This window comes from Pocillopora damicornis, chromosome 2 (assembly GCF_964200805.1).
Source record: "Pocillopora damicornis chromosome 2, jaPocDami1.2, whole genome shotgun sequence".
NCBI classification, from domain to species: domain Eukaryota; kingdom Metazoa; phylum Cnidaria; class Anthozoa; order Scleractinia; family Pocilloporidae; genus Pocillopora; species Pocillopora damicornis.
The window spans coordinates 17,517,118-17,532,303 of record NC_142671.1 but is presented as its reverse complement, the minus strand read 5'-3'; the positions used below and the strand labels follow the sequence as shown (position 1 = coordinate 17,532,303).

Below are 15,186 nucleotides of genomic sequence, written 5' to 3'. Positions count from 1 at the left end.
TTAATTGAAATTAAGAGCATGTATGCAAAAAGAAATCTCCCTCCACAGGTTGCAGCTGACGAGAAGCTCGTGTTTGTTGGTGATAAATATATACTAAAAAAAGAAACAAAATGGAACTATCAAATTCAGGGTCTGATGGGAATAACAGGGATTCACTGCTGTGATCTAGTTATTTATATCTTCAAAGGAATATTGATTGTCAATGTCAAGTTTGACGGTGAGTTGTGGAACGAAATGCTTGAGAAGCTGAGAAATTTTTTCTTAAAGGACATAGTTCAGGAACTCTTTCACCATGACATACTTAAATCATTATAAGGGACTATCATTGGTGGTGAATGCTGATGCTCAATGCCGGATAATTCCTCAGTGGGTCTAAAGAAGATTTTTGATATGTGTTATTAACCATTAACATAAACTGACTGGTAATTGTTCAAAGTTACAAACTTATTGTGCTTCTCAGCTCACAAGGCAGCAGTAGTTATTTAGCCAGGGGTGGTAGCAAATTGCACAGAGCAGCACACACACTAAAAATGTTCTCAGCAATGGGCAGCATTGTAACCGTCCTACTCTTTTTAGGTTTAGGACATTGCTCATGAGATGTTCGTTTCTTCCTATCATCCAGTCTTTTTTCACGAGAAGAAACAGGACCCTCGTTTGTTGAGGGATTAAAATACTTCGGCAATTCACCTGGAATAATTTCTCTTCTCCCGCCAAGAGAATTTTTGATGGAGGAAGCCTCGAAATGTGCACTGAAAATCTGAGGGTTTTTTTTACCTCGGAATTCGGGATCATTTCGTCGACAAAAGTTCTTCCAAAGCCTTCTAGAATTCTGTTCGGAAGGGAAGCAGAAAAAGGAAAGATCCGGACGATTCCTAGAACTGTTCAAGCAGTTCGCTACAGAACAAAAATTCACCATAACTCTGGAAAAAAAATGGTAACTTACACATTACATACAGTGATAATAATAATAATGATAATAATGTTTATTTCTTATATTGCGCAGTCTAACATGCGATAATATGATCGAGTGCGCATTACAACACTAAAATCCACCCAACCCAACCCAGGGGAGGACATCCATCACACAGTAATCTCGTGCGTGGGAAATTAACGTCTCCTACCCCAAACCCTGCAGGAGACGGGACCTCCGGCTTAACGTCTTATCCGAGAAGACGAAGCAAGGTGAGTGAAGCGACTTGCTTAAGGCCACAACGTAGTGCCCCATCCAGGACTCGAACCCGGGCCGTCCGACCCAGAGTCCAGCGCTCTGACCACTGGGCCACTCACGCCTCACCACAATGAGTGCACCTCAGTGCACCCGTTTCTGTTTTTAATTTTCCCCGCGCGCGGTCTTCTAAGCCTCGTTTGCATGTTCATTTCTAGTTCTCAGGAAGGCGCGTCCAATGATATCGAAAGGACCTTATTATGGGGAAGGCCATAGATCTCAGGCCATATCCGAGTCTGTGGTAGCCGTCATTATTGGCGGGAAAACGCCCAGGTTTTCCCGCTTTTTTCGCTCGTGTTCCCATGACAAACACGTCAAAAAAATTTTTTTTTCACTTACTGGAAACATCCTAGACACGCTGGCTACATTGTGCGGTTGTGCCTTGTTTCTGTGTTAGATTTACAATGGCAAGCATTGTTTTCGGTAAAATTATGAGTTGGCTTGAGAGTCGCTTCACCTCTTTGTTGACTGAGGATGAAATTTGTAAATTACAGCAAAATTTATTTAGTTTTGAGTTCGACTCTGAAATGTTGGAGATGGCGGACGACGACGATTTTCGTCAAGTTATACCCCAGGAATTTACCCTAAAAAAAAAAAGTGTTGCTCTTAAAGGCTTTTAAGAACATCAGAGGTAGGTACCGTTAACGTCATTTTCTTCTTTCGGTGACATGGTGAAAGGGTTTTTCGGTTTTCATATCATTTAGTATGTTTGCCGTATAACGTTTCTTTTATGCCGAAATTCACAATTTCTTAACATTATTCCTTATTTTCCACCCACAGCTTCGTCGACTTCTGTGAGCCATTCGGTCCCCTTTTCGGTAACCGTAGGTGAGTTTTTTACCCCATTGTAAAATAAGGTTTCCTTTTTCCATTTTTTTTTTTTTTGAAAGCGTCCTTCTTCAACGTCAGTAAATTGATATTTATCAATGCAAGGTTTTCACTCCTTTTTCTTTTCGCAGTACCTTTCACCGCAGCAAGTTCTACCTTGCAGTCAGGTTAGTGTGTTCCGTCACTCTTCCTTCTAGTTTTATTAGTGCAGGGCACATCCAAAAATTGTTTAGTTATGCGAATTTTATCATCGTTTGTTTCACAAATGGTTAAATTTCTTTCGGACTAAAGACAATTCTCTGCCGGCTCAAAACGAGTCCTTCTCAGAAGGTACCTTTATCGATAATTTTCGCTTCCACTTTAACTTTTATAATTAGCGGGCCAATACCTATTTTCTCTCCTCTTTGTATGCTGCAGTTCAGTCTGTATATCATCCTACATCGCCGGAAGGCCAAGACGCCCCCGTGTTTCCAGATATAACCACAGGTGACCTTCCAACCTGTCTTTTTCTTTTTTTTATCACGAGTTTCATTACATTTTCCAAATCATGTTTTCTCCACTTCTCCTATTGATAATCTTGTATCTATCCATTTTGTCTTGAAGATTCGTCGGCCTCTCTCACTGCCTCGGCCGGTTTCATCGCGGGTGAGTCACTTGTCTGTCTTTTTTATTGTTCGTGATTTTGTTATTGCGCTGTACTTGAGACCTGGCTAAATCAATCAGTGTATTTGTTACTAACGAGACTACCTTCGTAATCTCTACAGCGTCCTCTACTTCTACGTTTACAACAGAGCAAATAAGTGCGAGTGCCGCCACTTTAGGTAGTGTGATCTGAATTTTTCTTCATTTAACACACACACACACATATATATATATATATATATTACATTCGCTACCTTGGTCTTTTGGCATTCCATGTGAAATCTTCTTATTCTCCACAGCGCCTTCCACCTCTATACTTACGTTAGAAACAGAGGAAATAAGTGCGCCTTGTGCGAGTGCCGCCACTTCAGGTAGTGTGATCAGAATTTTTCTTCATTTAACATGTACATATATATATATATACATATTACATTCGCTTTCTTGGTCTTTTGGCATTCCATGTGAAATCTTCCTCGGTGAGTGCGCGTCTGACTTTTTCCGATACTGTGTTCAGTTAAAGGATTTTATTCTAGTAAAGAAACTTCTTTTCCTTCAAAACAGATCTAGTGCCAGATCGGAGCTTGGCCAAGTCTGGGCGGCTTCAGGCCTTTCTGTGCCAAGATAGCCAGACCAGAGAGGAAAAGATGAGAGAGGCAGAAACACAATATATTCGCACAAGGAGAGAAACTGTGGTATGTTAAATTTAACCCCTTTTTCACACATGGATAGTTGTATGTTTCTATATCTACAGAGTAAGCGAAGTGAGTTAATAGTGGATCCATAATTAATACCTTTATACATAAAGTTAAAATTAGGTTACTTGGTGCATGACACAGGGGAAGTACGGAATATATCTTTCACTAAGCTCAAGGCTCGTCTTTCATTTCAGTTGGATGCAATGGTGAGAGCCAGAAACGCGTACCAAAACTGGCACGCAGCCGTCCACGGCGATGTGACCCAACTTCTGCCTCTCAGGCAAGAGAATATAAAGGCGTTCTGCGCAGACCTGGCTAAAGCCGGTTATGCGCCCAACACAATTATCCAGCTATATTTAGCTGGTTTGTGTACTTGGGTAAGTTGTTTTCCTTTCTTGGCTTTTTCAAAACACGTTTTTTTACCCTACTCGTATCTCCTTCCATTGACATGTCTACAAAGTACATTAAAAATTACAATAGTATTGTACAGTGAAATCCCTATTGCATCATTTGAAACTCGTTTAAGCATAAACTTATCGTTGCAACACAGATTAATAACAATATTTATTTTCATTTCAGCAAATGGCCAACAATTTGCCATCGCCAAGACGGGAGTTTCCTGCCTTGGCCATGACAGTGAAGGCCTATTTGAGAAGGTTCGTGGGCATTGGTGCTCACATGAAGAAGGAGGCCCTGTTCCCGCAGGATGTCGAACACTTGATCGACACCTGCGGGATTGACACGCCCCAGCAGCTACAGCATGAGCAAAATTTCATTTCCTAGTATTTTTGAGTAAAGATATGATCATTGTGATTGTTTTGCAGGCGCATAACAGGAACACTGAGAAAGCCCCCGCACTCTTTCATCCTACATGCTCACTTTGGCCCAATTTCCCTTTGTTCTCCACAATCTCAGTCTCAGTCTGTCCAAAACCTCATATTTTTTCGATCTTTTAATCTTAGTCGCCTTCATCATTTCGGCGTCGTTCCACTCTGGGTGTCGGCAAGGGTCGCTGACCCGAAATAAAAGAAGGCCTTTGGCCAACGAGCTCTTAGAGGAGCTCAGTAGTTCACCTCCGGTGAGGGAGTCTATGAGGATAGGCCAACTTTCCTTTGTGTAAGTATAAAATATCAGGGTCACGATAATTTGATTAAATCAGTTTCGGACAATGAGTTAGTTCCCTTCTTCGATAATGTACTGTCTTTATTTCCTGACATTCAATAATTCAACGTGACTATTGTTCTTACGTTCATGCAGAAAAGACGGCGATGATAACATGAAACTCACCATTGAGTTTCAAAAGGAGAAACAGGACGGTGGAAATGTTGAGTACAGGTACTCATTACAAAATTATTTAACGACAGTCATATATTCATTTTCTGCGCCAGGTATAGCTGTCGATTCCCTTCAATATGTACATATTTCTTATTGCTTATATTTTAAAAAATTTATTCGGCACCAAATGTATCGGCACAGGCTCAGACCGGTGGTGGCTTGTTTAATTATATGGTATAGATGTATTTCTGTTATGCTCTTGTTTTCCTTTCCTTTTGTTGTTTTCCTTTCCTTTTAAAATATAAAAAATAAGTATTAAAAATTCTTGACCTATTTATGTTTCAGGAGACCTTTTACGTTTACCCCGTTGCATAAAGGTTCCCCTTACGACCCGGCAACCTTGGGGTTTTTGTTCCTGGCCGTAAGGGGTGCCTTTATTCTGCCTGCTAAAGAAGCACACGAGCGTGGTGACTTCCGTCTTCGAGAAGACGCGAAGTCTTGGTATCTCCTTTGTGAGATAGACCAGTCTAGTGGAGCAATCAATGTAAATATTTTCATTTTTTTTTATTTTCTTATAGTTCACTAGATTCTAGTCAAGGGATTTTCTGTCTTCTCCGCCCAGTCTCTCACTACCCATGCATGTCGACGCATGATGAAAAATAATTTCACTCAATACTTTTAAATTTAAATGTCACAAGTGATGATGTTTATGGTTAAAATAGAATCTATGACTACCGTCCAGTATATCTCGTGTAATCACAATATTTCCTTTACTCTCAGAACACCAAGCCACTACAAGGCCTTACAGCCACGTTTAATACCCTTGTGGCTAAGGCAGGATTTGATGTGCGGAAATTAACGCATCACTGTAATAGATCGGTTAGTTTAAAAAAAGAAATTTCTTCTTTCTTCATTCATATCATATTACTTTACCTTTAAACAAATGTTGTCCATTTGATAATGATCTTATAGTTACTGTTTTTCATCTTTATAACAGGGTATGGCCACGACATTTATAATAAATGAAACAATTAAGAACAATGGTACTTTTCCGAGGGAAAGTGCGGCCACCCTGTGCCGTCTGGGCGGCTGGTCAGAAAAAAGTGGAACGTGGTCACTATACGTGAAGGATGTTTTTGAAAAACACCTCGACACGAGTTCCTTTCTCTATCGGTAAGGATCTCAGCATATCTTTTCCTTTGGAAAAGTCAGTATATCGATTAATCGAAGCATAAAGGGGGAAATGATATTCAAAATATATAAAGATAATTTCTGATGAATGATGAAATAAAAGGCTCGTTAAAGAAATGAGCTTTATGGCAAGTTTCGTTTGGAAAGCGACATAATTCGGTGGCTATCTATGAGAATTGAAACAAAATATTTTTTTTGGTCGCACAAAAGTGAATGCTATTCTGTTCGTTATTTTCAGCGACCTCCGTCCAGACAACAGGGCAACCTACCTGGAAGACATAAAATCCGCCTTCAATTACCCGGTAGAGAAAAACCTCCAAACAATGGAGGATTGCCACGCCGTAGAGGGTTTTGCAGGGTACCTGCACGAATTCAGAGACACTAGTCTCAACATTTCTATCGGGGAGGCAGAGAAACGTGATTACTTTTAATTTCAATTTTCTGCATGTAATAAACGAATTGATCACATGTGACAATATGTGAATTAAACTTTTCTTTTTTTCCTACAGAACTTGAAAAAATGAAAAAAGGAGAAAGTGCTGAATTTAAAGGTGCTTTACACAGATCCCTTGTTTGAATCATTGTTTTTGATTGTGGTCAAAGTCACAGACCCCAAGATTTAGTTTAATTCATTTTTGCATTGATATTATATTCTCACATTTGATAAATAGTGAATTTCAATTTCCTTTTGTACTCCTAGGAATGACAATGAAGGGCCTCACATTTAAAATAAAAGCCCTAAAAAACAACAGGCTGTGTTTCGCTTTGCCTCCGCATACAACGCGAAACAACATGATGAGGCCAGGGCGAAAAATCCACCACCGCACCCAAACAAACCTGTAAGTGGTCAAACATATTTGAAATGTTCTCTTGCTTGCATTGACATCTTTTTCGTAATTTCACATTAATCAGTCCCGCTTAAAAATTTTTTTAGTTACACTCACGGCAATTTGGTTTTGTCCATTTTCCTTATTAGGGGTTTACAAAACCACTGAATATGTTGGACCACTTGCAATTCTTGTTGGAGTCAGAGAGGGGGGAAGATCTTTCCCTAAGGAGATTTTCTCCCCTCGATTACTCTATGAAGCTAAGTGGACCTGTAGAGTGCCCGTTTGAAGGCTGTGGGTTCCAAAAAGATCTCGGCAAGACAATGATCAGCCACCAGCAGGAGGTGCGCCACCCTGGTTGGAATCGGCACGATACCACCAGGGAAGGCCAATCTAAGCCTTGGCATTGCGGTCTGAGGACATGCCAGAAGGCTTTCCCAACGTGGGACGGGTGCTACAAACATATGCAGTCCCACAGCAAGCCTCTGGCATGTCCTGTTTGCGAAAGTTTCAGGACAGACCGAATGCCAAGGCTTACGAAACATCTCAAAGAAGTGCATGGCCAACAAAACGTAGGAAGCGGCCACTTCTCGAGGAAGAGTGGAAGTAAATTCCTCGCAAAGTGAAGGCAAGTATTCGCACCCTTTATCATTTGAAGCCACGAATTCATCTACACAGAATTTTCGACAACACGTCCCTTCATCATAAAAAAGAGATCAACGATGTTCTTACAAACCACACAATTTTCACCAAAAATCTTTCATGACGACGATGAGACGAGCTTTGTTCTTGATAATGGCCGTATTGAAGATAGATTTCATTATTTGATCTGTTAGGAGGATTAAAAATGATCTTCACCAATCTAATCTTAATCTTAGGTGATGCCTTGTTTCCCTACACTGTTTCTTGTTACAGTGTGGACAGTGTGTACGGTTCTGTTTCACACCACGGGTTAGGGTTCTACTCGGGTTTACGACGCACCAGGATTGAAATGTCTACCGATTGTACAAGTTGTTTTTGCACTTAAAATAGAACTTTTATTCATTTATTTTCTTTTTGTTGATGTTTTTTTAGTAGTTTTTCTTATGTTTTTTTGTTTTGTTTGTTGTTGTTGCTGTTTTTTTCTTTTTTGGCCTATCTAAGAATTAATTATTTAAAGCTATTATGTATGATTTTGGTGACTGCAAGGGCTCGCCCAGCATGGGGTCCTGGACTCTTTTGCAAGTCTCCTTTGCAAACAAAATTTATTTGATATCTATATGTTTGTATTTCCATCCTGATTCCCATAAATTTTAATAAAATATTCATCACGCTTGAGTCACGGTATCCGTCGAGCACGTGTACTCATTTTGCCGCTCTGTCACTACTGGGGCACTTTTCGAGGAAGAGTTAATTCTTACCCAAACAAATTAAACGTAGGCGCTTACATCATTTACAAAACTAAGAATTTATGTGCTGAGGCTTTTTGGCTCATGTGATTCAAGAAACAGGAATACCAACCAAATTTTAAATTATGGGAATGGATTTTCAAGGTTGGACAATACATGTCCCTTCAGTTTAAAAAGGGATTGAATGAGGATCCTCCAAACCATAAATATATAGCTAGAAATATTTCTCATGATGATGGGACAAAATTAGATGTTCGATCATAAGAAAGATCACCGACATTCGGCCTCGATCAAATTTGGTTAAAGCAACAAAGACAAAGTAAGGTCTCAACATGACATACGGTTCAAAGAAAAAAAATAGCAGATGGCTGTAGGGCTCGGTGACACCCGAACCAGTGGTTTGACATCAAACACCGTAAAACATAGCAAGAGATGCAGGTTACAGAAGGCCACCCAAAAGCCCGTCAGATTGTTCAAAGAGTTTCTCAAAAGGCCACTCTTTAAAGCTCAATCTTCCTGAATTGAACTCAAATCAATGCTTAATTACCATTACCATAGCCATGTGCATGTTTGCTTTTACGTTTGCTCAGAAACATCTTCACTCATGTTTTTCTAATAAACTACCCTATCACATAATCAATTATTGTATTGTATGTAATTCATCTATCATTTATTTGTATCAAATCCCATTTTTCTTACGTAATGTATTTTATCAGCTTGCTAAGTCTTTGTTTAATTCAAGTTGGTATCAGTTTTTAATCATTACTCTGAATATTTTTCAGCCGTTACATTTTAATTTGTTCTTTATCTTTAGTATTTTTCCATCCTCGAGGCAAAATGAGAATGCCCCCAAGATGAGAATGGAAACATATCTTTTTACAAGAACCTCCACAACTGTGATGTAGTTTGGCAAAATCATGACAGTTTGAAGCAGATTTAAACCACCTTGCAGCCCAATTTACCCACAGTTTTATCAGGCACCCTACGGCCAGTAGCCAAAATGATCACAAAAAAGGGGGAATGACCATGGTAGCTTGGATTCCAAACTAAGTTATATTTGTACCTTCTAAATTCAAATAAGGCTACCTCAAAACAACTAGGAAAACTGAGACAAGAGAGCTGATAGAAGATAAGTATGACATGAAGAGAGGTAGAACATGGCCAATGAGGGCTTAGGTGAGGACCAAGTGTTGTCCCAGCAGGAGAATAAAAGCACCGAGCAAAGAACCATAACGCTTTGGCAGAGCCATCATAACATGTTTCATCTTGCAAAAAGGGGACTTTGAAACTAGCATTTACCCATACCAGAGCAGTCCACAATGCCCTCAATATGTGTTAAACATGCAAACATTAAAATCATACTAAAATCATCCACATGTCAGAAGGTAAACACCACTCCTTAAAAATGAAAGTGGGAGAATACCATTCTTCAACAGTTTTGCACATTTACCAAATATGAAGCAGTACTCAAGTGCTTTGATGAATAAGTGTATTTACAAGAACTGTTTTGACTTTATGACCAACTTTGCAATCAAACATTCCAGAGAGTAGTGGTTTATTACTGGATTTATATTTTGGGCATTTGCATTTTAGCACTTACAGTACTTGTTAAGCATGTATATACAGATATATAGTCCGATCGACGAGTTGAAGGAATTTAAAGACGACATGCTACATGCTATGCTGATACCATCGACAAAATTCAACAAGTAAACAACCGTTTTCTCGACAAACTCAAAGACAACACCAAACGCATAAAAAACGAAACCAACCTACACATCGCCGCTGACAAAACAAAGAACTTTTACAAACTAGAACCGTCAACATACAACGATCTACGAGAACGCAATATCACAAAGTCCCACAAAAAAGCACAACTTAATACCGCATGAGCCATCCATTCAGAAAACAAAAACATCGCAACGAAACTGGGCATCGATGACAGGGTGGACACCACAGCCAACAAAGACGCATTCAAAATATATTAAAGTTCACATGGCAACCAGGTGGACAATCAGACATGGTTTGATGCTACTCTGGTTTAAAGAGTTAATGAATGTCACCAAGAAGTAACAATTCATAGATCCAACGTTTCGACACTCCTCTTTAACCCAGAGTAGCATCAAACCATGTCTGAAAGACGCATTCATAACACTGAAAAACCACAAACCAAATTTCGCTAACAAACCGACCTGCTGACTAATCAACCCCACCAAATCTGAGATAGGCAGAATCAGCAAAACAATCCTCGAAAGAATCAACAACAAAATCACGAGAGCATCCAAATTCAACCAATAGAAAAACACGACATCCTTGATCGAGTGGTTTAAAGCCATTAAAAACAAACAACACCAGTTTTATTGCCTTTGACATCGACTTGTAATTTGCATAATATGGCGGGCGGGCACGTTTTCTGTGCTCCGCGAAATCTATGTGTATTCTTATTCACCTATTTGTCCTTCACCACCTTACTGAAGGTAGACTGTTCCTGGAGTATCTTCTCTACACCTGGAAAGATTTTGTATATTTCCCAACAGCTTTCCATGCCTTGTATTTCCATACAATACCGAGCGAAGGAGCATCCAAACTGAAATCTGCTGGATCGTCTCGTTCAAGACACAACCTCGTGAAAGTTCATCTCGGCCTTACTCTGATGCTCAACTCTACCTACGCAATGATGATGATTTGTTTGTCCAAGGCAAAGTTTCCGCACAGCCCCATACTTCATTATGCATACAGTCTTTTGTTAAAGGAAAACAATAGCGCAAACAATAGATTACCTTTGGGACTATTCGCTTTGTTCTCAAGAAGTTGAATTTTTTCTAAGTCTTTTTTCAAACCTTCAAAAAATCGCCGTTTTTGAACTAAAAATTGCACTTAATCGAGCGCTGATTTTATACTCTAGGAATTCTAGAAATTAAAACAGCTTAAATTCCGCCTCATATTAGCCTCAAAATTGTAGTTTTTGAAAGCAAACATTTGTAAAACGATAAAAATAAAATCGATGCTCACCTTTAAATTTGTTCGTTGTCGTTGTCGTTTTTACTTTTCCCTTTACAAGTAGAGTTGCTTACTTTCTTCATTCAATTTTTTTTTTCATCCGCGGTGGTTGCGTAGACAGGCACATACAGGGGCACAAGGAGCTTGGTTTTTATGTTATCTTTCGAACACCATATACTTCGGCGATATGCTCGATTATGTTTCCAAGAGGATCTTCTCCATATTGCTTACGCCACAACCACTCCTGTAGGTAGCTACCGAAGAGATCTTTGGACATTCCTGTTCGAGGCATACTTCGTTTGATTCCCCACCATGTATTTTCAATGCGCTGAGTATGAGCGCCCGTGTCTGGGTCTACGAAGTTCAGGCTGTGGTTCACTGTGAGATGATTGTAGCCCTCGTCCTGTAGGCAATCATAAGCTTTCCACATGTCGCTCATCACGCATGTTCCCGGCAATATTTGAGCGCGTATAATGGGTATGAGTGTATCTTTATCCCTGCGCTCTACCGGTACAAGGAAGCAGGCCTTGGTTTCACGGCAAATGCCACCAAAGACCCACTTCCCTTCGACGTAGCGACCGCGGTGATACTTCATCTTGCCAAACTTGGACTAATCAATCTCAACAGTAGTACCACGTCCACCTATTGGCCCCTTATGATGTTGCATAATTCTTTCGGCACAAACCTCACGGCAGTAGTGATACCAATCTACCACCGTTTTTGTGGACGTTCGTTCGTCGCCCAGGGAGGTTTCGTGCACTGCTTGTGAAGTGGTAAAATTATTTGCCCAAGCGTATGTTACGGCTAAAGTTTTTTCAATGGAAAGCTTACTACCAGAAAACCAAGAATTCTGGCGTATTGATGCCATTCCATTGCAGTTTTTCTTAGAGCATCGCCATTCGTACCCATCTCGCGATGAACTTCGTCGAGTCCAACGTAGTGTATTGCAGCATGTACTGTTGGGACATGGAAACGACGACGCGAGCAGGTTGTGCTCCTTGCACCACTGTATGCACCTGTCGTGGTCCAATAATATTTTAGTTAGTTTGAAGAGGTTCATTTCTCGGGTAGATGGAAAAGACGACGACGACGAAGCAGCAGACGACGAAGACATGATACGACGAAGACGAAGAAACAAACACGTACGAACGGACGAAGTACCAACAGCAGAAGTATGAAGGACGATTCAAAAACGGGAGATGAGAAAATAAATTGAATGAAATTGATGAAAATGAACTCGTAAAGATTTTGAATACTATGACCAAGGTTTTTTTAAGCAATGAAATTTATTAGAAAGACTGCACTTTTATACTTCGATTAAACAAAGATTAACATTTCATTTCTTCGTGCAAAATCCAACATGTTTTAAAGGTGAGGAAAATGATTTCAACGTTAATTTTTGGAATTTAAATAAGGTATTAGAAATATAATTTTGAAAGTTACCCATTATTGGCAACAAGCACATGTAGAACAAGGGTATAGAGGATAGACTGCTGGTCTGACGAAGAAGATAGAGGATTGAGAGTTCGAATCCTACAGGTAACAAGTGGTTAAAAAGCGAGTTGAGGAATGCAAAGCCTCTTATTACAAATATCTCATCGAGAAAAACAGCGGAAATCCAGGCGAATTGTGGAGAACATTGAATGAAATAACGAGTCGTAAAAACGTCTCTCCACCATCTTTCATTCAGTCTAATGGATGCCAAGTAACTAATCCAAAGTTGATTGCTTGTCTATTAAACGATCACTTTGTCACCGTTGGAAATAAATTATCATCCAAATTTCAAACTGTTTGCAGTGCTCTCGGCAAAATTCTTCCATCAGCTTCAAAACAGAATGTTCAATCAAATGATTTCTCCTTCACACCTGTGAGTGAGTCATTTGTTTTTAAACAACTTAAGACCTTGAAAACAAATAAAGCGATTGGCTTGGACGAGATCAGTTCAAGACTTCTCAAAGATTCTGCCGAGAGTATCGCACCTGTATTAACAAGATTATTTAATCGCTCCCTTGACTCTAGTGTTTTTCCAGCCATTTGGAAACAAGGCAAAGTAACAGCACTCTTCAAGTCTGGTGACAAATCTGACTGTAATAACTACAGGCCCATTACAGTACTTCCGACAGTTAGTAAGATTCTCGAGAGAGCTGTGCATCAACAACTTTATGGCTATTTGACTGAGTCAAACTTACTTACAACAAAACAGTTTGGCTTTCGCCCTAAACTATCAACCGAAGTTGCTTTGGCTCATTTCACAGACAGAGTTCTGGAAAAACTTGATAATAGAATGTTGACAGGTGCAGTATTCCTTGATCTTTCGAAAGCTTTTGATACTGTCGACCACAGCCTCCTATTAACAAAGCTCAAGCAAATTGGTGCTTCCGATAACGTAACTGGATGGTTTAGATCTTATCTCAGCAATCGCTTTCAGCTGACTGCTATTGGTGATGCGCAATCTACACTAAGACTAATTCAAGTTGGCGTTCCTCAAGGGAGCATCCTCGGCCCTTTGTTGTTCTTGGTCTATATCAACGATCTTCCCGAGTGCCTGGAACATTGTGAGGTTGCACTCTACGCTGATGACACCGTGATCTACTTCAGCAGCTCGTGCGTTACCGAGATCGAAATTTTTATCAACAGGGACCTATCTAAGCTTTCTTCGTGGTTTAGTACAAATCGTCTGACTTTGAATGTTTCTAAATCTAAATTCATTTAAATTGGTAGTCCAAAGAAGCTTAGCACCTGTAATGACGTCAATGTAGTAATTGATGACTCGCCGCTCGAATGCACTGATACTTTTAAATACCTCGGCGTAACCATAAACAAGACGATGACTTGGGGTGACCACGTTGAAGCCATATCAACTGAAATCAATCAAAGACTTGGCTTGCTGAAACGAATAAGTTATTTACTGCCTCTTGAAACGTTGATTACTCTGTACAACAGCCTAGTGCGCCCGCTGTTCGATTATGGCGATACTATCTGGGGTGATAAGGGCAATGCTACTCTTATGAATGAATTGCAGCTACTGCAAAACAAGGCTGCCAAGATTATTCTCAGTTTACCTAGTTTTTACTCTTCTACAGAGGCATGAAAAGAACTTTGTTGGCCAACACTTTTTAAACTTAGGTTATTTCACCACTGTGTCTTCGTTTATAAATATGTAAATGGCATTATAGATTTTAAGTTTGATACAAAGCTAATCAGTGACATCCATTCTTATAATACTCGTGGCAAATCCAATTTTTACTTACCGCGAGTTAGGCGCAATTATGGAAAACAGCGCCTTTTATATCAAGGACTGGGAGAATGGAACAGTCTTGACAATTCAATACGTGACATGAGGTCACTTTTAATTTTTAAGCAAGCCTTGAAGACCGCAATTTTTTAACTCATTTTATAATGTAATTTTATTGAACATTTTAATATTATATTTTTAACTATTTTTAACTACTTTTAACCTTTCAAATTTAACATTTTTCTTTTTTTGGCAGGGCCTCACTGAATAACACCTTTGGTGATGTGAGCTCCCTGGATAAATAACATTATTATTATATTATTATTATATATCGAAGAATTCTACCCCTCCATCAGCCAAGACCTCCTGAACAGAGCACTCGACTTTGCCTCAGCCTACGACAACATCACCGACTACGAAAGAAACAAAACATTCGATCCTTATGCACTATCGGCAACGTAGGCAAAAGAAGGGCGATACAACATTTGACGTCACAATTAGCAGCTACGACGGTTCTGAAACATGTAAGCTAGTAGGAAGTTTCCACCTTTCCCAACTGCAAAACCTCAACATCAAACTTTACCGAGATGAGGGACTGGCCATTTCAAACGCCACACGGAGAGATACAGGAAACATCAAAAAGGAAATATGCCGCATCTTTAACCACAATGGGCTACGGATCACCATCGAAGCCAACAAATAGACCAACAACTCCCTAGACGTCACTTTCAACCTGAACAAAAGCACCTACCAGCCCTTCACAAAGCTTAACACCACACTACAATACGTCTACCGCGAAAGCAACCACCCTCCAATCACCACAAAGAACAGTACCGCCGGCATCAACAAACGACTGTCATCCCCTTCATCCGAAAAAGCA

General features: G+C 39.8%; 1 protein-coding gene across 1 annotated transcript; it reads left to right on the top strand.

The window, feature by feature from the left end:
• The first annotated feature begins 72 nt into the window (after positions 1–72).
• Positions 73–9,301, top strand: LOC113676741 (uncharacterized). The gene is made up of 18 exons (XM_089196317.1): positions 73–2,053; positions 2,185–2,220; positions 2,471–2,539; positions 2,657–2,698; positions 2,818–2,874; positions 2,995–3,066; positions 3,257–3,387; positions 3,585–3,767; positions 3,970–4,150; positions 4,353–4,506; positions 4,648–4,725; positions 5,011–5,209; positions 5,446–5,544; positions 5,663–5,838; positions 6,095–6,273; positions 6,366–6,407; positions 6,557–6,695; positions 6,833–9,301. Exons 7-18 carry the CDS (start codon positions 3,340–3,342, stop codon positions 6,849–6,851), a joined length of 1,497 nt encoding a protein of 498 aa, XP_089052443.1. The 5' UTR covers positions 73–2,053; positions 2,185–2,220; positions 2,471–2,539; positions 2,657–2,698; positions 2,818–2,874; positions 2,995–3,066; positions 3,257–3,339; the 3' UTR covers positions 6,852–9,301.
• Positions 9,302–15,186: the final 5,885 nt, after the last annotated feature.

What these genes read in the sequence shown, in the direction of transcription:
- LOC113676741 (XM_089196317.1), top strand. Translation starts at nt 3,340, where the DNA reads ATGAGAGAGGCAGAAACACAATATATTCGCACAAGGAGAGAAACTGTG. An exon ending in AGTCTAGTGGAGCAATCAAT is followed by an intron (nt 5,210 to 5,445) that starts GTAAATATTTTC and finishes CTTTACTCTCAG; the next exon opens with AACACCAAGCCACTACAAGG. An exon ending in CGCATCACTGTAATAGATCG is followed by an intron (nt 5,545 to 5,662) that starts GTTAGTTTAAAA and finishes TCTTTATAACAG; the next exon opens with GGTATGGCCACGACATTTAT.